Source organism: Desmodus rotundus, chromosome 10 (genome assembly GCF_022682495.2).
Source record: "Desmodus rotundus isolate HL8 chromosome 10, HLdesRot8A.1, whole genome shotgun sequence".
Lineage (NCBI taxonomy): Eukaryota > Metazoa > Chordata > Mammalia > Chiroptera > Phyllostomidae > Desmodus > Desmodus rotundus.
In genome coordinates, this window is record NC_071396.1 from 94,496,296 (window position 1) to 94,520,236 (window position 23,941).

Here is a 23,941-nt window from a genome sequence, read left to right on the forward strand (position 1 = left end):
GCTGCCAGCCCCAGGCTGGGGCACTCGGCCTCCCTGTACGGGGCCTGACAGGCGCCAGCAACTGCACAGGTGCCAGGCCGGGAGCCCCAGACCACCCTTGTGGTCATTCTCTCTGCAGAGCCCCTGGGCGCCTGGTCTGCCTAACCCTGGTGACCTGTGCACTCGCTCTTACATTCACTTAGTCAGTCTCATCCCAGGTCCCCCGCAGCTTTGACTGAGCTAATCTGGCAACTCTCCCTATACTGCCCTTCAGCGTGCTCCAGTTTTGCACTGAGGTCTGTTTCCCTGTCTGGAACTTAAACTCTAAAACTAGAACCTTCAACTTGTCAGGGAATAAGGGCAGGTGCTTGAAAGACACCTTGGGCCCTATTCTGTTGAAAGAATAATAATTAGGAGGAAATGCTGAATACATATGTAACGGTACTGTGAGACGGTCTTCTCCTAGCGAAAGGTGGTTCGATAGTAAGGGGCAGAGTTCCGTACCTGAGGTGGGTTGTCACCATATGCCTGCAGAGACGAGCAGCTGCATGTCGTGTTGTCCAGGTCAGCCATTTGTTTGTCCTTTCATGTCCATCTACGCAAGTGAAGAGGAAGGAGGGCCTGCTGGCCATGGCCAGTATTTAGAGCCCCCTGTAGATATTCGGATCCTGTAGTGGGCTCCGTCTTGGCGGGAAGGTCTTTGGCAGCGGTGACGGGGAGCTCAGGGGATAAATCTTCCTCCAGCTGCTGCAGGCAAAGCACAGGTCCCAAGGCATTATCTCGCCTCTTGCTGAAAGAGGGTGAAACAGATTCAGACAAACAGTGGATCTCTTTTTGGACAGTTTATATCCATACATTATACTGAAAGAAATATTTCCCATGAAAGTTGTTTTATGCCTGCCATATAAACGAAAAGGATTGTTCCCAGTTATGCCATTTGCAAAAGGGCAAACAGCACTCTGGGTGGACAGAGTTGGGCTGCATTTCATCTCCCAGTGGCACCGTCTGCCTTACGGTCATCTTCTATTTCATTGCCAACCTTTGGTTTTTCTTTCAATGTTGTCATTATATTCATTTACTCTATTACTCTCTTTGGGAAAATAATAGCAAGTGGCTTGTTTTCTCCATCGAGAGTAGGAGTGGCTCCTGAGAATGAGGCAGGGAAGGGTTGGCTGTCAGACGAGAACCCACCCCGCAGTCACTGAGCCATCCCTGCGAGCGCTGCCCGTGTCCCGGAGGCGGAAGCTGTGCCCAGGGAGAACCTCACCTGCTTGTCTCTGTCTAGGGGAGAGCACGAAGGAAGCCTTCGGATGAAGACAGAGCTATTGGTGCAGATGGACGGGCTGGCCCGCTCGGAAGATCTCGTGTTTGTCTTAGCAGCTTCTAACCTGCCCTGGTAAGAGATTCTGCGAGTACATTTTGAGTGCATCCTCATGAGCCACTGGGTACAGATGAAAGTATTACATTGACCACTTCGGCAACGCCTCCTTGTTTGGTTCCCGCCCCAGAAGATTAATCTGAAGGCTTTCCTGGTCAAGTCCTCAGTCCTTGCTATCTGTACGTGAAGGAATCTGCCTTAATAGAAGGAACATAGACCAGGGCTACCACTGACAATACTTAAAATGAACATTTTGAGTTTAAAGACAATTTATCTACTGTGCTTAAACAGGACTTTGGCAGAGAACTATAGAATGCTAAAATCTCTGGGACTCAAAGGTATTTCAGAAATAGTATGTTTGCATTTTAACAGTATTAAAATTAAACTTTTTTTTTAAGTTAGGAGGAAAATCTTCTCCTTAATGTTGCACAGTAAATAGGAAGCTAAATAGTCTCTAATTAAAAATATAATCTACTCCCGGAGTATTTTATTCAAACTGTATCCCAGAGTGGTTTAAGAACAATTCTGGAAGTGGAATTGGGGAATAAGAGATGTTGGCTAGGGAAAGGCAATATCTACCTGGAGAGTATATTTTTAAAATAATTATATTCTCTTTATAGTTCCAAGAGTATTTTCACCTACATCATTTCTTTTGAGATGCAGGTGAGACACAAGACAGAGGTGGGCCAAGGTCGAGGGAGGTCAATCTGACCAAAGGCAATAGCAAATCTGCAACAGAGCTCAAGCTCGTGACGCTCTTACATCATCCCTGTCCTTCCCCTTCTGCTTCCACACCAGACACGAAACTTCCGCAGTGCGTGCTGACCGTCCGGGCTCCCAAAGTGGGGGTCGCTGAGAAGAGACTACGACGCTCACGTGTAGCCTGTTATTCTCAATATGTTCACAATTTACACCTGGCTCCACCTCCCCTCAAATTCATGAGATGTTCTCTGACGTGCTAAGGTGGTCAGCCTTTTACATTTTGAAGATACAGGTTATTTATAGACAATAGTAAAGTGCGGTCCAAACAGAGATGTATCATTTAAACGACTGTAGAATCCTCCAGAGAATGAGTCTCTGTTCCTTCATCCATTTGTAATGTGGTTGATCATAAGTCTACTTATGTCCCAGGGGACGTTGTGAGGAAACAGTAAGTTCATTTGTGCCCCCAGAGAGACCTACATATTTTCTGGAGGAATAGAGAACCCTCTGCTACCAGCGACATCAAGGACTTTGTTGAGAAAGTTATTGTGCTGCCACAATTTCCCTAAGGTGGCCAGTTTTGGGTAAGCCCCAAATAAAATGGCTCAGAGTGGCAGGAGGAGGAGGAGGAGGAGAACAAGATGCAGTTCTAGCAAACAATCAAAAATCAAATTAAAGAATCACCCCTCAAAATGTCAAATGGCGAATACACACATGCTTTTAAGCTTGGGTTTGTCTCTATCACAGATTGCTTTGTTACAATATACCTTGGAACCAGTACATTCTAACTCATATATCCCTGAGCACGGCTGGGATTTAGAAAAACATTTTATTATGAAGAACTCTGAACACTAAAGAAGACAAAACGGCACAACAAACCCACCATTTCCCAGTTTTAGTAACTAACAATCTTGCCAAATTGATTTCCTCTATTCCTGCCTTCCCCTTCTTTTGGCTGAAATATATTAAATTATATCCAGATTGGTATTTCTCATATATAGGAGGGGGGGACACAAAAAACCCAGAATTTATTTATAAAAGTCGTGTATTTATTCTTACATGCTTAAACTTTAGTCACCTTCAAAAGTCTTCTCCATTTCATGTAATGCACCTATTGAGACTCTTCAGAACAGGTTTTGAACTCATCGATTTTGCTGCCTTTAGTGCTTCTGCCATTTTTTGTTTCACCTCTTCCACATGGCAAAACGTTTCCCTTTGAGGACTTTTTTCATCCAGGGAATCAAAACTCACTCAGGATGATATCTGAATAGGGAGGGTGGTGAACGGGGGTCATGCCATTTTGGTCAAAAACTGCTGAACACTCAGCACATGTGGGCAGGTGCACTCGTAAATCACCCATCATGAAATGGCAAATATGCAGAAAGAGTCTTGAAGAAAAAAAAAAGGCACTGAAACCGAACACAGCCTCTCACCACAACACCAGCTGGCACACTATACAGATGGGTTCCTGGAACACTCACCTAGTGGGGGAAGCCTGTACTACAAGGGGCCCATCCTCCAGAAGATAATTGTTTTCTTGGGGGTACCCTCTTGTATACTTCAGTACACATCTTTTAAAAATTAAGACATTTTCTTACATTAGCACAATGCCATTATTAATCCCAACAAAATTAATATTAATTCCCTAATACCATGTAATAGTTTGTATTCAGATTTCCCATAATATTCCAAAAATGTCTTTTTACAATTGATTTACTGAGCTGGTATCCAAATAAGGTTTGCATTTTGTAATTGGTTGTTCTCTTAAGTCTCTATTAATATAGAACAGATAGACTCCCTCCTTCCCCCCTCTCCCCACTTGCCACCGACTTGACTGCCGGGTAAGCTGTCCTGAAGAATGTCTAAACTTTCTGGATTGGGCTCATTGTATCCGCAGGGTAGTATTTCGCTTCTTTTCCTTACCCCTATAATCACTCTAGACTAAAAGTTAGATGGATTAGATTCAGAATCAATATAATTTCTGGCAAACATATTTCACAGGTGATGCTGCCTGCATCACACTGCATTGCATCCAGGGAGAGGTAGGTAATGTTCATTGTCTAGCTTTGGGTGATGCCAAGATCGATCAGTGGATTCGGGTGTACAGTTCCCATCAATGGTTTTTAGCACCTATTGATGATCTTTGCCTGAATCACTTATTTCACAAGAGGTGTGAGTCTATCATTCCTTCTGATTGATACCTGGGATTATTCTCTATAATTTTCACTCATCCAATAGGGTTATTTGGTTACCCTAAAATGTAGTTCATACTAGAAAAGCCAGATTCTTCCTTTTTGATTTTGAGAGTCATGAGTTGGTGCCCTAGCAACATCCACGGGTAACCAATGAGTGTTCTTCTCTCTCCCTCTCACTCCCTTCTCTTCCCACCCCTCCACCCGGATCTAGTGACTTGTCAGGTACAGCCCCATTAGTTTTTTAAAACCTTTGTTGAGATATAACTCACATGCCGTATAATCACCCATTTAAAGTGTCCCGTTCAATGGTTTTAACTATTTATATAGTTGTACAACCATCACCATCATCACTTTTAGAACATTTTTCTTTACCCACCAAAGAAACCCTATACCCACTGGCAATCACCCTCCCACCCCACACAGCACTAGGCAACCAGTAGTCTATTTTCTGTTTCTAGACATTTGCCTATTCTCATAACTACAAGTAGAATTATTATGGTAACTCTATACTTCATTATTTAAGGAACTGAGAAACTGTTTTCCAAAGTGCTGCACCATTTAACTTTCCTACTAGCAACGGATGAAGGTTCTAATTTCTCCACTTTCTCATCAACTCTCATTATTATATTTTTGATTATAGCCATTCTAGTGATGAGAAGTGGTATCTCAGTAGTTCTGGTTTGCATTTCGCTGATGACTAACGGTACTGAGCATCTTCCATGTACTCGTTGGTCAAGTGCGTATCTTCTTTGGAGAAACATCTTTTCAAAATCTTTTGTCCATTTTCAAGTTTGTATTTTCATTACTGGGTTATAAGATTTGTTTTAAATATTTTCTTTCATACACATTCACGTCCTTTATCAGAAACATAACATGTAGATACTTTCTCCCATTCTGTAGTGATTAGTCAGGTCTGCCTGCCTGCCTCCCTGCCTCCCTCCCTCCTTTCCTTTTTGTACGGATTTGCCCCTTTCTCTCCTCCTGCTCTCGCTAAACTTCCTGTGCCTGTTCTTCCTAGGCCTGGAGCCGCTCAGAAGACACTATCACTGGTTATTCTACAGCAGTGCTGTTGAGTTGAAATATAACGTGAGACACAATACACTTAAATATTTTCCAGTAGCTACATTAAAAAATATAAAAAGAAACATAAAATTCACTTTAATAACACTGTATTTCACCCCATAGATCTAAAACATTATCTTTTCAATATATAATCAATATAAAAATATTGTGATATTTTACTTTATTTTCATAGTAAGTCTTTGAAATCCAGTGTATGTTTTATGCTTATGGCACGTGTCAGTGTGGGTCAGCCAGATTTCGGGTGTCCAGCAGCCGCACGTGGCTGATGGCCACCATACTGGACAGTGGGGATCCAGTGGCTAAACTGTCTGTCCCCATGCTGGTGTGGCAGAGACTGATCATGGCCCCCTAATAGTCACTTCACCCCAAGCGGAATTTGGGGTTCTGTTTCTTAGTCTTCCTGCTGTTAGGTGTGACCAAGGCCAGGCTTCTTTGTTGCTTGCACAAGATGACCCAAGTTCCACGTGTACATCCTGCTCCAGCCCGGGGATCTGCCATTGATTCACAGAGCCCTGGTCCCTTAGTGGGAAGTGCTATTTAGAGAGTCACAGCCGCACAGCTAAGGGTGCTCCTTGCTACTGGATTATCATTACTTCTTGGCCTGTTGATTGGGCAGAGCTAAGACACACACAGTCTTACAAAACTACTTAATCCCTTGCACACAACACGGGCAATGCGGCTCATGAGGGGCAGAGGCATGAAGCTCTGTGATAAAGGTCTTCTCCTTTCGGTCTTGTGGGTGCATCTCTCCTCCCCCTCGGGCCCTTGGGGGACAGACCACCTTCTGCGTCTGTTCAGATGGGTTGCCGAGTCAGTGGTTTAATTTTTAGCTTTCTTTTTTCTAGCTTTAAACTTTACTGGCCTTTTGTTTTTCCAAATACGAACTGTAACTGATTTGTTTTATAGGATTTAAATGATTAGATTATATAAAATAGAAAATAAAAGTCCCCCATAATCCTCTCCCCAGTCTTCACGATAACTACTCTTACTAGTTTGGTGCATATTCTTTCCAATTCTTATTTTTTTAATTATTTAAAAATTTTAATTAGGAAACATTTGATACATACAAATATGTCATATATGTAAATTGTGAAGCATAACACCAAAAATCATATCCATTAACCTCGCATCCCATTTAAGAACTGGAATATCCCCTACGTTGTTTTTCTTGTGGGGGGGGTAGGGTTTCAAAATAATTTTTTTTATTTCAATTATAGTTTACATTCAATATTATTTTTTGTATTAGTTTCAGGTATACAGCATAGTACATGGTTTTCAAAAGAGGCAAATAATGGTTTTGTACTAGTACTTCCCATTCAAATTTAAGAGTACAAGGTTTTTAGTTAAATTCTTTGATCTTATATTCTATGTATTCTTTAATTGTGAAAATCTTAGTTCTTAACAATGTTAATATAATAAATATTCATTTTCCCTAATATATAAATCCATTTTACATTTGTGTGGATATGTTTTTCTCAGTAATAATACCAATACTATCCTAACTATAACATTTTTTTTTAAGATTTATTTATTTCCAGAGAGAGGGGTAGGGAGGGAGAGAAACATCAATGTGTGGTTGCCTCCCACATGGCCCCTACTGAGGACCTGGCCTACAGCCCAGGCATGTGCCCTGACCGGGAATCGAACCAGTGACCCCTTGGTTCACAGCCAGCACTCAATCCACTGAGCTATACCAGCCAGGACAACTATAACATTTAAAAAAACAAACAAACAAACCTTTATTTACTTACTTTTAGAGGGGAAGGGAGAGAGAGAGGGAAACATCAATGTGTGGCTGCCGTCACGTGCCCCCTACTGGAGACCTGGCCTGCAACCCAGGCATGTGCCCTGACGGAATCAAACCAGCATTTTGATGAGGAAAATGGTACAGACTTGGCCTAACTAAGAAGGAAAAGCTAATTCAGATTTCCTAACCTCAGCACTGCTGATATTTTGGGCCAGAGAACTCTTTGTCCGGGGGCTGTCCCGGGCACTGCACGGTGCTGAGCAGCATCCCTGGCCTCTCCTCACTAGAGCCAGTAGCACCACCGCCCAGTTGTGATGACCAGAGTAGGTCTCCAGACATGGCCAGATGTTCCCTGGGGGGCAAAAGCACCCCCCACTTGAGACTCACTGGAGTAACAGTAGGATTGGACAGACATTATGCAGATATAAGTTGTCACATGCTCCACAGCTAAACTCTCAAGGGTTGTTTTTGTGTGTGTGTTTTTTTTTTAAAGAACTCTAAGACTAACTGACCTTGGTTTACTTACAGAAAAGAAAACATTATATAAATTGTTCTGCATATTGATTTTTTTGTCTTAATAACATATTCTGGAAATCTTTCCAGATAAATACAGAAAATTCTTCCTTCCTTGCTGTATATGTATGTAGGTGCCATTTAGTGCATGTGGTAATCTGTCCCAGTAACCTAATTGTGGGCATGTGGGTTCCTGCTCTTTTGCCATTACAAATAGTGCTGCAGTGAGTAAGGTTGTGCATATGTCACTTCGTGTTTTTGCAAAGATACACTTGGTGTGTCTTGGGGTAGGTTCCTGGATTGTTGGGTCAAAGCGTTAATGTGTGTGAAATTATAGTAGAGATTGCCAAATTTCCCTCTATAGGGGTTGTACATTTTGCATACCCACTAGTGTCCTGCTTGCATTACTTAACCTTGTAGTCAGAACATTTCCAATGCCATTAAATAATCCTTGAAAATTGGATATTGTTGAATATATACAATGCTCCCAACTTTGTCATAAATAACACTGAAACAAATGTCCTTGAAAAAAATCTTTGACAAAAATCTGGTTATAGAACAGATTTAGAACAGATTCCTAGAAGTGGAATTAACTGTATCAACAGATATAGATGTTTTTTAAGTTCCTTGCTACATGTTGCCCAAGTTCTTCTCGGAGGAAGTAGTGTATTTTTATCAAGAATATTGGAACAGACCTTTATATTGACTTCAGAGTCTTACGTGAGGGAATAAACGTATCTGATCCAAGCAGTCTGTCCCTCTGGGGGGAATAATTAAATCATATCCAACTGTGTACAAACCCAGCCCTAAAATTCCCAAAGAAATTCTTCATGGTTGGGCAGTGGTAGTTCTCATCTATAGTATCTTCCAGGGCCCTAGGCTACCCTTTACTGCTTGCTGACTTGTCGTTTTCCCCAGACAAATCCACTCTGTCTCAAAGGGGTCGTCATTTTCTCCCTTCTCAGCGGTGAGATGGCATGCAGCATCTTTGTCTATTCCGTGCTTCTCCTGCAAGGAGCGCCTTCCCTGATCTATAGCATCACAGAGAGGACAAGAAGGCGGCGAGAAGTAACAGCTCATCTGAGTCACTGGATGTGCACATAAGCAATGAGAAGGATAACACACGCTGCAATGTTACCATTACCGCTTACAGTAACAGCCATGCAAGAAATGATTAGTGAGCACAATGAGGGCTAACCTGACCGCCCTGGATTGCTGAGGATTCGAAAACTCACGCCTGGGAATTGGAGGGAAACAAAATACTGAACAGGGCCATTGAGGCAAATGCCATCTTTAGATATCTATTTAACTTGATGGTGGTTGGTACAAATATGGTGTGAAAATTGTATGTGTGAAGCATGTTGAAATTCATCTTTTCCTTGCTATTTGCAAAAGGGCTAGAAATTTCACTATCCCTCTTAAAAATCAGACACCTGGTATGACCAAACTCTGGATTTAAAAAAAAAAAATACCCCAAATGCTAATATTTAGAAGAAGGCATAAAATTGAAGAGATTACTGCACTGAGAATGAGTGGAAATATACCTAGGTAAACTACTTCTTCCCATATGAATTCACTCCTCTCCGGCACGATATTTCTATAGAGTGTATGCACGTGATGGCAGAGCTCAGCAGATGTAACCCCAGTACTGTCCACAAAAACTCCACGCATGCCCTGGGCTCTAGGGTGAAGCGGGCCCGGCGGGAAAGGTAAGTGGAAGCTAGCTTATGCAGGGCTCGCTGTGGGAAAGCAGGTAACCTCAATGCTTTGTTCATTGGCTCCCCATCATCTACCAAAGAGTCCTACAGTTCCTTTGCCTGCTCTTCAAGGATTGCCATGACCACACACTTCTTGTTGGTTATGGATGTACCACAAAGACTTTGCTTACAAAACTTTGCTTTTCTCCGATCATGCTAGTAGTTTGTACTAACTGAATGCACAAACTAGAATTGGGTTAGGTTTCCAAATTCTGTAAAATTTGGAAAGATCTCTGTCCCAGGAACCACATGGCTTAGCAGGGAGACAAACTAAGAGCTGAGGAAGGCTGAGGAAGGTTCGGCACCGGAGCCCACACGCTCAGCTGCAAGGCCATAGAGCCCATGCACACTGGTGGCCAGCAGACATAGGTTCAGTGGCCAGGCCCTGAGTCTGTCGACCTTCTCTGTATCTCACACGTCACTCCCACTGGTTGCTTTTGTCCTTTGAGGTGACGGAAGTTCCAGACAACCAGAATCAAGAAGACACGAGAACAGAGTAACTAGTCAAAAATCAAAGTGTAAGAGCTGAAGGGAGTGTTCTCTGGTTGCGACAAGTTAAATTTTTTCATATAAATATATTGGCATAAAGAATGATTCCCGGGTACATTCCATTTGTCCTTTGTTTCCTCCCTTGTATGATTATATTATTATTGATGTCATTAAAAGTGCATTCATCAGGCCCTGCTGTCAGAGAGTTGCACTTATTTTGTGCCCACAGGCAGTTTTGAGGTAAATCTCTTGCTTTAGGGCATTAGCTGATCAATACAGACATCGATAGTGAGGGATTGTTTTCCCACCTCCCTCTGCATGAAGTCATTTTGGATGGAATGGGGAGACCAAAGAGAAGGTGCCCCTGCAGAACCTTCCTTCTGCCATCCCCTGCCTCTTCAGGAGGGGGCAACTTGCCCCAGGAAAGGCCTTGGAAAAATATGGCAATCGATTACCCCAGCTCTGCCATTTTTTCCAGCTTATTCACTCTTCCTTCCTGGTTTTCAGTCTGATATCAAGTCTTATTTTGTCTTTGATGTTTACGGGACCAACTTTCCTGCACTTCAAGCCCAAAACCTCCTTGTTCTCACCTTTATTTACTGACAAGTAGGAGTATGTCTTATTCATGTCTGTATATGGGAGACTTGGTAGTGACAATACACTTGGCAGGTGGTGAAACTGTTGAAATGAACTAATTCCTAAAATGTGAGTTTGTTTCTTTTCTCTATTAAAAGACCATCCCCACCCTTTCTCCTTTCCTTCCCCCAACGCACCTCGCCTTCCCTTCCCTCTGATGGAGCCACCTCTCTCTGCTGTCTAAATCACCTCTGGATTCATTCAGACACACCCACGTACTCCACCAATTTCATCTTCTTGGAGACGTGTCTTCTAGAGCCTTCTTACCACCTTTGGTCGGAACTGATTGTCCTCTCCCCCCAGTGTAGTGAGGAGGCTCTGGAACCTCACCCACCTCATCGTCCTGGGAAGTTCCTTCTCTTTCTGTGTCAGACTGTTTCTTGGATCCCACGTGGCCCTTTGGTTTGATTTACTGTCTCCTTCTGGTCCTCCAGGACTGTCCTGATAAGGATATATGGGAGGTAAAATTTTTTAGGTTTTGCATGTTGAAAATACCTTTATTTTATATACCAACTTAATTCATGGTTCAATCAAGGTTTTTCCTCAGAATTTTGAAGGCATAGCTTTATCTCCTTTTAACATCTCATGTTGCTGATGAGAAGTCTTCTTCTTAATCCTTTGTACGTAATCTGTATCTTTCTCTCCGGAAGCTTTTATGATTCTCTGTCCCCGGGGTTCTGAGAGTTCACCGTGAAGTGACCTGGGCGTCTACTTGGCAGTGCCTGTGCTGGCAGCAGGCAGTGACTGGGCTCGGGCTCCCTAGTCTCACTCTTTGGGTTCAAATTCAGTGCCATCATTCACCAGCTTTCCGACCTCAAGCAAGCTACTCAACCTTTGTGCCTCAGTTTCCTCACTTTAAAATGGAGATAATAATAGTATCTACCTCGTACAGTTGTCATGAGAATTAAGTGAATAGCTGTAAAATGCTTAAAACAGTGCCTGCCATCTAGTGAGTGTTATTTAAGCATTATCTTTTATTAATATGCAAATATGAAAAAAATCTCTTAGAATTCTGCCAAGTTTCCTTGACCCTGTGCCTTGAGTATTAATGTTGCCCTTGAGGTTGGGAAGAGGTGGCCAGGTCTCTGATCTGAGTTTCAATGGGGTGAGGCTGGTAAAGAAATTGGTAACTGTTATTGCTGTTAAGGTGCCCCTGGACTATGGATTCTCAGCTCAGGATTGGGAGAATAACAGGGAAAGAAGACACAATCTTTGAAGAAATCTGGCCTCTCCAATTTAGAATTCAGATATGTTCCTGGAAGGGTGTCTCTATTTGTCAATTTAAAAGGAAATATCATGACATAGATTCAGAATGACAGTAAGAAGAACGGAAGGATGTTTTGGATACTCTCAGTGTTTTTATGAAAGAGAATATATGGTGGCCATGTTATCATTATTAGTCTTTTTTAATGGTTAAGCTGAATCAGCACATAGGCATTTCCGAATTTCTATACTTGGAAGGCAAACAAATGGTATCTTCCCTTGTAGGAACTTGAAATTTTTGACAAATGAAGAGTCTGTGGACTTACCCTCAAAATGATCTATTGATAATAGGAACGATAAGTCAGGGTAACCAAAGAGCCCTAGTTAATGAGGGAAAGCTTTACATTAAATAATAATTCCAAATAATACATTTAGAATTTAAAAAATTTAAGTCACCATTTTGTATCACTCATAAAAAATCGATTCAAAGGCCATTAACAGATGCTGAAACCACTAGTTGAAAGGGGCTGGGGACAGAAGTGTTCACGTAGTGTCAAAGTGTACGTAGAATACTTACCGTTTGCAAAGAGGTTTCTTGTACAGTGGAGAGACACACTGTCACCAGATGATCCCAGGAATTCAACACCACATCACTAATGGGGAGACAACAGGTGGACCCCAATATAATAAATATGAAAACATTTCATCTACGAATATACTTGCCAAAGATGTTTATCCTGATTCTATTATGAAAGCTTTTTGATCTGACTTCCAATCTTAGAGAACGCAGGCTAGAGGAACCAGTTACATGATTCCATGAGGAAAACATCAAGCAAATCGAGAACGTGGGACATTCTACAACTAGCTTCCTCCTTTCAAAAAGGGGCTAGGGCAAGGAGCCTGGTCCCTTATGAGATATAAGAGATATAGCCATATGTAATGCATGATCCTCGATTGGATTTTGGTTGGAAAAACTACTGATATTTTTGACATGACTGGAGAGATTTTAATACAGAATGAGCACTAGACGTATTATGCCCGCAATGTCAATTCTGTCAGGTGCCATAGTGGTATTGTAGCTATGTAAGAAAATGGTTTTTTCAGGATAGGGGCTGGGGGAATCCCAGAAAAAGCATTTAGGGGTGGGATTCATGATGTAATTTACTTGGAAAGAATTTAGCTAGATAGCTAGGAAGCAGACACTGCAAAATGTTAACTGTTATTGAATCAAGATGGTAGGTATATGGGTATTCATTGTTTTATTCTACTTGTTTGAAAATTTTATATTAAGAAATTTAGGGGAATGGCCTGCAGATGCAAAATTGCATGAACCTGGCCTGATGGTGTTTTAGGAAGGAGCACGGTGAGTGTGCCGAAGGGCCATGTTTGCATTGGGCGCCCTGGAAGGAACTGGCTCTCTGAATTCACCAGAGCAATGGAGTGAAATACTCATTCGCTCCGGGATGTATGAGAGTTTCGGAAGAATTAATGTACTTCCCAGAGTGCCCGGATTATTGCCAGGAATAATTTACTCACTGGCAGGACCAGCTTGAATAATTCATGTTACAACTGCAATGGAAATGATCCTCGTTTGGTGGTTGTTAGATTATTTTCCCCCAAATTAAGTCACTTAAAATGACCTTCTTTACATAAACTATTTTTAGGATGTATTTTCTTTCTTCTTTTTTTAACCAATTCTTCTTCCCAACAACGTTAAGTAATTGTCCTATCCATTCAGGCGTAGATGTAGAGTAACAGTTAAAATGCAGAATTGCTTCCTGCAGTGCAAAACTGTTCTTGAACTGTACTTGTTGCTGAGGAAGTAAGTTTCCTGTCCCAACCAGTTCCTCTATTTCGGCCCTGAATTTAGGGAGCTGGACTGTGCCATGTTGCGCCGCCTGGAGAAGAGGATTCTGGTCGATCTGCCCAGCCAGGAGGCCAGGCAGGCCATGATCCACCACTGGCTGCCCCCGGTGAGCAAGAGCAGAGCCCTGGAGCTGCGCACAGAGCTCGAGTACGGCATGCTGAGCCAGGTAAGCTGCCCGGAGAGGAGTATCTGGAGGCCAAGCAGCCACCACAAGACAGTCCTAGGCGGGATCTTCTCATGAGCTGTTCCAAGCCTCTTCCTTGAGTCACTTAGAAAAGACCCAAGCTCCCCAACAATGCAACTGGCCTCTCTTTATGAAAGAATGAGCTCTCTGTCACTTGGAAATATTCAAGCAGAGAAACAAGATGGTATCGTGGGAATAGCATAGGGTTTAGACTTGGAGAACCGATGGTCAAATCCTGGCCCTGCCAGCATCTTACTAGCTGTGTGATGTCAGGGGAATTACTAACTCTGAACCGCAGCCACTTTGTCTGTAAAGTGGGTAACCAATATGCTGCAAGGAATTACCATGATAATTAAGGTCTTTCACAAATGCAAATGCTCTAGGTACACATCCGTTGCCCTCATTGTCCTGCTGTCATTGCCTTCACTGAGTACACATTTCAACTTGATGCTCACTGAGGTTCCTCAAAGGCAGCTATGGTCTTATTTACAAAAACTAAAGTGTCTGCTAAATTTGATCATTCTTGGATTTGGCACAGGGGCACCATTAGGCTAATGTGGGTGGTCCAGTCCTTCACCCACATCTTATAATGTATATTTGGATAAAATTAGGAAGTTATTTATTGCCCCCAAGCATTATCTATCTGGGAATCTTTGTGTAGTGTCCAAGTGGGCCAGATACAGAATCTCAACAGGCGCTCTGATCCTGGGTCCTGCCCATAAGGACGTTATCACCACCAGCGTCTGCCTGCTGACCAGGGGCTGGTTTCTGGCTGTTTCAGGAGACTGAGGGCTACTCAGGCTCGGACATTAAGCTGGTCTGCAGGGAGGCAGCTATGCGGCCTGTGAGAAAGATCTTCAATGCACTTGAAGATCACCAGTCAGGTAAAGCCGGGATCACGGCAAAGGTGCGTTGGGAGGGAAACTTGGTTTAAAAATCCAACTTTCACCAGCAGATGGAGCCTTGCGCCTGATCTTGGTGGCTCTTTATCCTTGCCCGCTTGCCCACGATATTGGTGGAACCGTCCTGCCTGCACTCTACTTCTTCCTCTGGTGCTGTTTTGGACCAACTTTCCCCCAAGATGATAAAATCCTCAGAGTTCAGGCTTTTATTTCTCTGACACACTATGATGTTAGGCCGGATCCACTGTGGGACTATATAAATATTAAATAAAACTTTGATGATACATTTAAGTCACATATTTTTGTCTGGGCTGCAGGGGCTGAGTCACGCATTAAAGAATTTTTTCCCGAGCCCTCTTTAGCCTTGCCTTTTCTGCACCAACCATTAAGAATGCTGCATTATGCATTGCCGTGAAGGAAGGTCTATTAGCATTTCAGGAGCATTGATCACCCTAAGGTCGATTGGTGTGCTGTTGCTGTTGTTTCTATCTAGAGAGCAGCGATTTCCCTGGGATCCAGCTGGACACAGTGACCACTGCCGACTTCTTGGATGTATTAGCTCACACCAAGCCTTCAGCAAAGAATCTGACTCAGAAATACTTAGCCTGGCAAAGTGAGTTCGAGTCTGTTTGAAATCACATTTACCCTGACCTGGCCACAAAGGCAACCGCAGGGGCCTTCTGGATTATCAGCGAAAGTGGAAGAACATAATGATTGGAATAAGAAAAGAGAAAATTATTCCTGAAGACTGAATTAATTTGAACAACCGTATTGCTTTGGAAGTATGAGCTGTTTTCATTAATGTTTCATATTGGTGTCAGAGAAATATTAAAGATTTCAATGGCAGGTATATGTGCTATTAGGTCACGCAATGGAGAGTTTTCTTACAATTGGACTCCATGAAATTGTGATGAACAATTTCTTGCGGTGTTCCTTATTTGCAACTGGTGTCTTCATTCTGAAGGAAAAGAGGTACTTAGGAAACCTGTGCTGGAATGCACAGAATGGTTGTAGGCTGGGAAGCCAGGTAGAAGCTAAGCTTGACAGGCCATCTGACCTGCTGACAGTTCAAGGGTGGATAAGGGTGGGAGTGGGAAAGGAAATGTAGAGTCTCTTTCTTTTGACAATATTCTGCATCTCATCAGCTCTCCCTAATTCTGACCTCAACCAGTTTTATCAGCAGCAAACCCCTACCAGACCAGGCCTCATGCAGAAGTGCCACTCCATCTCCAGAGGCGACTGTTTTGAATCTAGAGCTAACAGCAGTGGTGGCTAGCACATCACCAGCACTAGCTACCAGTGTGAGTTTTGAGTTCTGACCCCTAATAAAATTATTTTTATCCTCAACTGAGGACATTTTGCATTGCTTTTAGAGAGAGGAAGGGATAGAAGGAGAGCAACATCAATGTGAGAGAGAAGCATTGGCTGGTTACCTCCTGTACATGCCCAGACCCAGGATCACACAAGCCTGGACCAGGGACCGAACACAAAACCTAGCTACATGCCCTGACCGGGAATCGAACCCACAACCCTTTAGTTATGGGATGATGCTCCAACCAACCGAGCCACGCTGGCCAGGGCCCTAATAACATTTTTTGAGTCTTCACATCTCACATGCGCTGCCCTTCTCTTTCTATAACTACAGCACTTCATTTGATCCAAAGCTTAGAATGGGGTATCCAAGCTTCTAGAATAGTCATCCTGAGTCTTCCCTGCTTTTAGGCTCCTCCATATCTCCTTTGGGTTATAAACAGCTAGAAGCATTTCCCTCAGAAACCTACAACCTGAGAAGCGTCTACTTTCAACTCCTAATAAATTTCGAAGGCTTCCACTATGTCATCCCTATTCCCAACCAGAACTTATCCACAGTAAGTCACTTTCTTTTCTCTTCCTTGCCTTGTGTTCTTCATCCCTGCAGGGCAGGCTCTACCTTCGAAGAAAAACCTCCAGGAAACTGGACACTTTGGATAGCTAAATATTCCAAAGGACTTTACCCTTTTAAACAAAACAAAGCATTTGGGGTGTATTATTTAGAGCGAAATATTCTCAAATGCCTCTTAAATGGCAGCATGGAAAAATGCAGTCAAATTTAAAATATACCTTACATAACAAATTTGAAATCAACAAAAAGATATTTTATTCTAGGATACACTGAACAACTTCATTAGGTGATCATTAGGTATTACTAGATATTACACTATGCCGTTCTAGACACCTAGATGAATAGGTCTCTAACTAAATGGCCTCAGACTGCTGCACTGTTCAATTCCCAACACCTGCTTTCTGTGCTTTTGGGTTATTTTCTTGGTCAGGCTGCCAGCTGACATTTCTTGTAGCTGTTAGTCCATTTGCTTGTGGCTGCCACCATCCTTTCTGGTTATGAAATCCCAATTAGATGGAACTTCCACGGTTGTTCATTTGCTGTGGTTGGGAAGCAGGTGAGTTTGCACTTCATGTGTAGTTACCGGTGAACAGGTGAAGGGGCAGGACAGTCCTGTGGCCAACATCCTTTGTATTACATTTGGGCCCCTTTAGCTTATTGCCCGTTCCCAACTCCACTCCAGGTTAAGAGTGGTTGTGCCATCCCTCACAGTAAATATATGCAATCTTCCACATCCAACCCCACACACACACCTGCTGTGTATTTAACATATCTCCACTTCCCTCCCCCATGCCTTTTAGGAATCTCCAAGTTCATCTTTGTAACACTTTCACCTTCGTTCAATCACATGTTCAGTCCTTCTCTCCTCTTTCCCTTGCAAAGTCTGTCTCCAAATAATTATGCATGCATATTTTCAGGTCATTCTTTATTTTAGTGGCTTTTTAAAAATCAGTTTTATACATTAAAATTTCTGGCTTTAGATGAAATAAAATGCAGCTCTTTCATCCCTTTGCCCTGCCCCTACCACACAAATACGTCTTTCCCTATCATCCCACTAGTTACGCTATGATTTTACATTAACTCAGTAAACTGTATTTCTATGAGAACTGTACATTGTTCACTGCAGAGCCAACTAGTGAATCAGGGTTACATTTTCTCTTTTGGTGAGTTTTGTCTTTACTTGAATTAATAACCGTCTCCCCCTTCATTTGCTTAGTTTTCTGAGTACCTTTTTTTTTTTTTTTTTTGCAACGCATCCTCAAATCTGCCAGATATCCATCAGTATTATTTTCCAAATGGCCAAATATCAGATAAATTTTCAGTTCCATCCCCATGCTCTCTGGAGCTGGCTTTCTAAGGGGAAGGGAACTGAGGACCACTTGGTATAAGCAGACATGTACCTAATTCCCATGGTCATCCCTGCATCCACTACCATCCCCAAGACCTTAACTATCATGGTTTCACTTTTTCAGAAAATAAAACTCCATTCTCCTGTCTAGGCTGGGGGTGCTCATCTGGCTGCTCAGGGTGAGAGGGTCTGGGGCTCCATTTTTTTTGCCGCTTTTGAACCAATCCCTTGCTTCTCAACCCTGCCTCACACCTTGCTTCTTCTCCACCCAGTATCTCCCAACCTTGAGCCTTTGAGAAGGTTCTTCAGGATGAATATTGGTTCTCTTCTTTGCACTGGTTTTAATGAGCAACAGTTTATCCACTTACCATCTTCCAAACTATTGTGCCCTCTCCCCCATGGGTGTCTCCCCTCTACCACTCTCTTGTGGCCTGTCCTTGTGGATTTATACTTTCTTTATTCCTTTCCTCTTATTTTAGTGGGGCTTTGAGAAAGAGAGAACAACTAACACACATGATTAATCTACTCTGTTTAGAGTCTGTATGTTTTTTCTTTAAGTAGATGAAAAGCCTATTTAAGTTTATAGGAGTATAGGAGATTAGCCGGTTAGTTACTGGAGGAAAATTCCACCTAATCCAACATGTGGTATTTTCTTCCAAAGCAGAGCTCACAACTCAAATTCCTTCAGGATCCCGGAACATAGTATCACCTGAGTAGAGTAAGCTGGGTGTAAGACAAGGAAGAGCTGGGGACTGTGGGGAAGGGGGGAGAGCCAAAACTACTGGAATGACACAACAGTGACCCAGCTCCAGCTGAATGTGGGAAACTGGACCTAACATTGCCAGATCTTCCTCTCTTCCTAGGAAACCCAGTAATTGATCTGCACTTGAAATACCTGAGTCAGATCTTGGCAGTAAGATTAACTGTATCTGCCGCTAGCATTCTGGCTTGTTCCCACACTTCATCTCATCTGACGTGACCCCCACACTCTTACTGGCTTTACTCATCTTCATTGCTTATCAGTATCTCTGTTGCAGTAAGTTGTGTTTCATCTGTATGCTCTACTCAAATGTTAACACCATGGCTGTGATACTTTTTTTCACTGCTATTGAATGAATGAAACATTCTTTAAAATGGCACAGGCCAAAGTACTTTCTTAGCTCATTGCACATGACCTCTTCTCTGGGAGGACTTATACAACCATCTTGAACTTGTCAGTGCCCTGTGGACTGTTAGATTTTAGATGCATCAGTTTACCAGCTAGAAGATATGCATCTAAGGACCTGGAGCTACATTCTGCTCTCTCTTCCTTAGCAATTTACACACAGTGGGCAACTAATAGTTTGATCATTAGCCAAACATCAGCCAGTGAAACAGACAGGTGCTGGGTATGACATGAAGGTAAGCACTGAAAAAAGTAAGGTATTCAACACTGTTTGGTTTTAACAGGTACACAGTTTAAATTATGATAATTTCTGGTGCTCAGGCACCTTGCTCTGGTTGCCTCTTAAAGAGTGCAGCATGCTTTGGGGTAGCAGGCCTTGATGGCTGGCATACTACAGGGTGAGCCTTAAAGGCCTGTGCATTTACGCTGCAAAAGACTTCTGTGATTTATGCCAAAGAAACCCGATAATGCAAAATGGCTCGGTGCAAACAACTGCATATGAAAAAGGGATTCCACTGCTTGAGGCAGTTTTTAGTGAAACAGATTAGTGCGATTTTGAAAATTCTCCATTACAGATCCCCAAACTTTCCCAGTTTCATATGACGGGAACAGGGATTCATCCAAAACCAATTAAACACAGCCCTGTTTTTGACTTACCTGCCCAACACACTACTGTAATATTTAAGTGTGAAATTAAGGGAGCAGTCCCAAGGGAATTTCTGACAGCCCACCACTGCACAGGTATCTGATGGACCTGTCACTTAGGGGGAGCTCTCCTTCTTTCCATAGACATTACAATCAGCTCTGACAGATGCAGGATGGTAGGTAGGTAGCAGAGCCACTGCAAAACCAGCTGACTCTGGAGGCCTGAGGGCAATGGGTGCAACAACCACGTGTCCCCTCCACTGGCCTGGCGCTCTGTCCTCCTCTGCACCTAGCCAGCACCTAGCTCACGGCAGATACTCAGTAACATCTCCTGACAGAGGGTATTCTCGAATACCCTTTCTAGTCCTAAGACGTGACTTGGCCCCTCTTCTCAGCCCAGGACAGTATTACAGTAAACCTGATGCAAATATTGTCCTTGAGGTTAGTACCACAAGATAGCCTTTTAAATAGGAGGGATGGAAAATGAAATCCTACGGATAATTTAGTTTTTAAATCTCTTCCATGAGGCCCAAGGTAAGACCACCCAGCTGAGCTGGGTATGTTTATATTAACCTGGATCTAAACCAAGATTTTTATTTATCCTCATGAGCCTTACTGTGGACAGGTAGTTAGCAAGCCCTATATAATGTTTGCTAAATCAATAAAATATCAAACTGAGATTTTAATGGCCCACAGGGCCAAACCAGAATGGAGGAGAGTAGAGAAGCCATTTTTCTTGGCTGGCTGCGTTACACTCAAGTGATCTCATCCATTCCTGTCACTCTATTTAATTCCTGACCATCAGTGACGCCTACCTCTTTGCTTTAGCGCTAACCTGTCTCCACAACATCAGGTCCATTATTTCCAAGTGTCTAAGGGGGCTTCCCCATGGCAACAAGTCTAAAATGAATCTTATTTTCTCCTCCCTCCCCACAGCTATACCTTCTAGCATTAAATTCCTATAATATTTACAGCTAGTTTTTTATTGGTTCAGTAACCATCTGAGTTGGTTCACTAACTATCTGTGTTATAGCAGGTATTTTTTAAAAAAATGAGACAAGAGCCCTGTGTGGTGGGGAAAAGAGACGCGTGAAGCCCTAAGTGTAATCTAACAAGTGCTAGGCGGGCTCAAAGGAGGGAACACCTCCTTCCATCCTGCAGCCAGAGTGACATCACGGAGGAGGGATGGAGTATTCATCATGTCTTGTGTGTTCTCCTCAGCTCCTCAGGGCTCAATCCCTTTCTTGCATGCTTATTTCTTAGCCTGGCATGTAGTACGGAGAAACCAGCAAACAAAGAATCACTGACCCAGGCACGCAGCTGACGGGCAGAAGTTGAATGTGGCCCATCCACCAGGCACCAAGCAGCAGTCTCTACCTGCACGCTGAGCTTTTCTCTCTGTGTGGCTTTGCTCTGAGGGAGTTTCATGGTACTAGAATCCCTCTCTTTCTCTCTTTTTTTACCTCTCAGGAAGACTTTCCCCATTGATCAAACTACAAAGATAATTTCTACCAACCCTTTCCAGATTGTTAAATGTGGACACTCCTGCCACATCTCCACCATGACCAATAACTAGCATTTGCCTGATTCTATTCTAAGTACTTATTATATGAATCATGCATTCAACCCTCGCAATAAGCCGATGTAGTGGACACGATCATTATCTCTATTTTACAGACAAGGGAAAGGAGGCATGAGAGGCTAACTTGCCCAGGGCCACAGAGCTAGCTATGTGCTTGCCAGTTAGGTTCCCAAATCTATGCTCTCCGCCACTCCACTCACCTTCTGATCTGGGGTAGTGGTCCTGTCACATGTATCTTTTGCACTCTAGGATGTTTAAGGACCGAGTTGGAGCATCTGCACAAACAAGAACAGAGTGCTCACCGAACCACCAAAAGGAGAGGAGCCGCCATTTACTCAGCTTTGCTCTCCCCCCCGCCCCCATCTAAGACCAAGCTGATCTCTAAACAAGCATCAAAACCCGAAGCTCATTAACATCAGTGTGTGCTTCAATAAGGTGAACACTACAATGATGTACAATTACATGCTAATAATTCAATGCCCAAGAGTCCTGTAAAACAATTGCAAAGGCCCAGGATTATCGCAGTATGCAAATGCACGAGGAAAATCATTACCTACTTAGTCCCCTTCATTTTGGTGGGTTTAACATAAGAATAATCCATGCAGCCAGACGAGATTTCATTTTACAGCTGTAGTAACCAAGTACATAAAAGCCTGAATCTGTCCCAATAGCTTCTAAAAGATTTTTCCCATAGTGTCAGAGGCAAAAATAATGAAATCTTGCAAATGTACAGTTAATAGGACCCTGGTGGACACTAACTTCAAAAATGCATGGTCTGTAAGACATTAAAGGCTTGATTTTAGTTTCTGCACCGTTCCTGTTAATAACAATGTCTAATTAAAACATCTGTAAAATACTGATAGTTTTAATTTTACATAAAATTTCCAAAACAACTGTTACACAGTATAATAGGTATCTGCAATGAATAGGTTATTAATGGAAATATTATTTTAAATTAAAATCAGGTTCTAAATTTAAATTAGTCATCTCTGGCTAATGAAGAGAAAAGGAAGTCATCCGTGCTGGGAATAGTGCAGCACATAATCTAGTTTTCAGCATCCGCTAAAGCAGACTCACTCAATCACTTGGGCTAAAGAACCATTTCTCTTGCTGCTTCTGACATGCACTCTACGTGGCACGTCTGACAGGTTTCACAGCGGAACTCAATCTTAAAACTACAGCCTAATGCACCTTTCAACTTCATTCACAACCTGAACCCACCCTCCCAAGTTGCCAGTGAGGAGTCAGCAAAGAACAAGACTGCCTGCAGTAGGTTCTCCCTCCTAACCCTGCTAATCTGATGAATATTTTAAAAACATTGGCATAAAATCTCAGCTTTCCCTTTCTTTGGGTCTCATCTTCTCTTACAAAATAAAACAAAGGAGATAAGCAAGGCTTAGTGGCTGGCTGCAATTCAATACCTTTCCTTCTAATTAACGCACAATAAAAGAGGGTTGCACCCCTTCAGTGCTGAGGGGTGTGTCTGCCTGCGCTGCCACTGAGTTGGTGAGGGATTCATTCCAGACGATGAAAAGCTGCGGTTCAGGTTGCTTCTGATTCACATGACGGTTCACAGTAGATGCTGCAGAATGTGGTCCACAGCATGAGGGAAACTCTCACAAGTTAAGTAAGGAGGTGGGTTAATTTTTTCTTCATCTGCTGCTCGATATTTACCTGAAACGAAAGTAGAGCAGGTGAACAAAGGCTACTTCTAGAATGCCACAGTGACCACACCCCGTGGACACCCAGGCCACCACAGAACCACCCTTACAATTCCTAGAGAATCAGGGGCTTCATATCTCCCAAAGTATCTTTTACTGAGGCTTCGGGATGCAATGAAGAAATTCAAAGAAATATCACACTGAGCATTTCCCCAGGCCCTCTAGCCTTTCGCAATGGACAATCGAGGTACTGGGTCACCTGGCAGCTACCGGCGCCTTCAGATCTCCACAGCTGATGAAATCCTTTTCTACCCACTCTAGCCCAAAAGAGAGAAACCCTGAGTAAATCAATGCTTTTAAATGGAAGCCCAGATCCCACAGGGCAGAGGCCTTGTCATCTCCTGAGGGTGAATGCTGCCAAGCAGGAACCCTGTTAGCTTGGCATATGACAGCACCTGGCATGGGGAGGGACAGAGTGATGGATGCTCACAGGCCAGGTACAGGCAGGACGTGCCGCATGCATGGCAGGGCACCAAGAGGACGGACACCACCTGCCTCTCCCCAAACTCTGGCTTTCAAGACCTACAACTGAACTCCCCAACACAGCAGAGGAACCATTCCACACAGTGGTCACAGAGAGCTTTTACACATGTAAATCAGAAGACACTGGTCTCTCTTTAAACACCCTTCACGGGCCCCAGTACCTGTCAGGAAGAACCTCAAATCCCCATGGTTGCCTAGCACGCCCTCTGACATCGGCCACCCCTCTAACGTCAGCAGGTGCGCCCCTCACAAGGCTGCAGTCCTAGACTGGACCGGGCTCTTCCGAGGACCTGACATTCCCCTTTGCCTGGAGCACTCTTCTCCCCTGACTACCACCCTCATACTCCAGGTCAGACTCCACGTCACCCACGCCCGACTCATTCACTATTGCAGTCTATGCTTTCCTGGATGGATGAATGATGAATGGAGGGAGAATATGGGAAGCCCATGTTTATGATATTAGAGTAATCCCATCTTTTC

At 43.2% G+C, this 23,941-nt stretch overlaps 2 protein-coding genes and 1 long non-coding RNA gene across 7 annotated transcripts in view; 1 reads left to right on the plus strand and 2 right to left on the minus strand.

Moving 5' to 3' along the window:
• KATNAL2 (katanin catalytic subunit A1 like 2) overlaps positions 1–16,181 on the plus strand; it is a 60,078-nt gene extending 43,897 nt beyond the window's left edge. For 2 of the 4 annotated variants that reach the window (XM_024580434.3, XM_024580435.3), the window contains exons 13-17: positions 1,265–1,375; positions 13,553–13,715; positions 14,515–14,617; positions 15,129–15,248; positions 15,807–16,181. In XM_024580434.3, coding sequence (XP_024436202.3) covers positions 1,265–1,375; positions 13,553–13,715; positions 14,515–14,617; positions 15,129–15,248; positions 15,807–15,883 — 574 coding nt within the window. In that variant the 3' untranslated portion in view covers positions 15,884–16,181. Of the gene's footprint in view, positions 1–1,264; positions 1,376–1,977; positions 2,363–13,552; positions 13,716–14,514; positions 14,641–15,128; positions 15,276–15,806 lie in introns of those variants that run through there. The other 2 variants (XM_045187967.2, XM_045187968.2) reach the window with 2 other exon arrangements.
• LOC139440322 (uncharacterized) lies at positions 493–12,332 on the minus strand. The gene is made up of 3 exons (XR_011650486.1): positions 12,260–12,332; positions 10,814–10,920; positions 493–769 (listed from the first exon to the last, which is right to left on the minus strand). It is a non-coding gene; the product is annotated as an uncharacterized lncRNA (long non-coding RNA).
• A 1,246-nt stretch (positions 16,182–17,427) lies between the features above and the next one.
• The window catches only part of HDHD2 (haloacid dehalogenase like hydrolase domain containing 2), a 35,453-nt gene continuing 28,939 nt past the window's right edge, over positions 17,428–23,941 (minus strand). For both annotated transcript variants that reach the window (XM_024580297.4, XM_045187779.3), the window contains exon 7: positions 17,428–22,931. In XM_024580297.4, the coding sequence (XP_024436065.1) occupies positions 22,828–22,931 (104 nt within the window). In that variant the 3' untranslated portion in view covers positions 17,428–22,827. The remainder of the gene's footprint in view (positions 22,932–23,941) is intronic.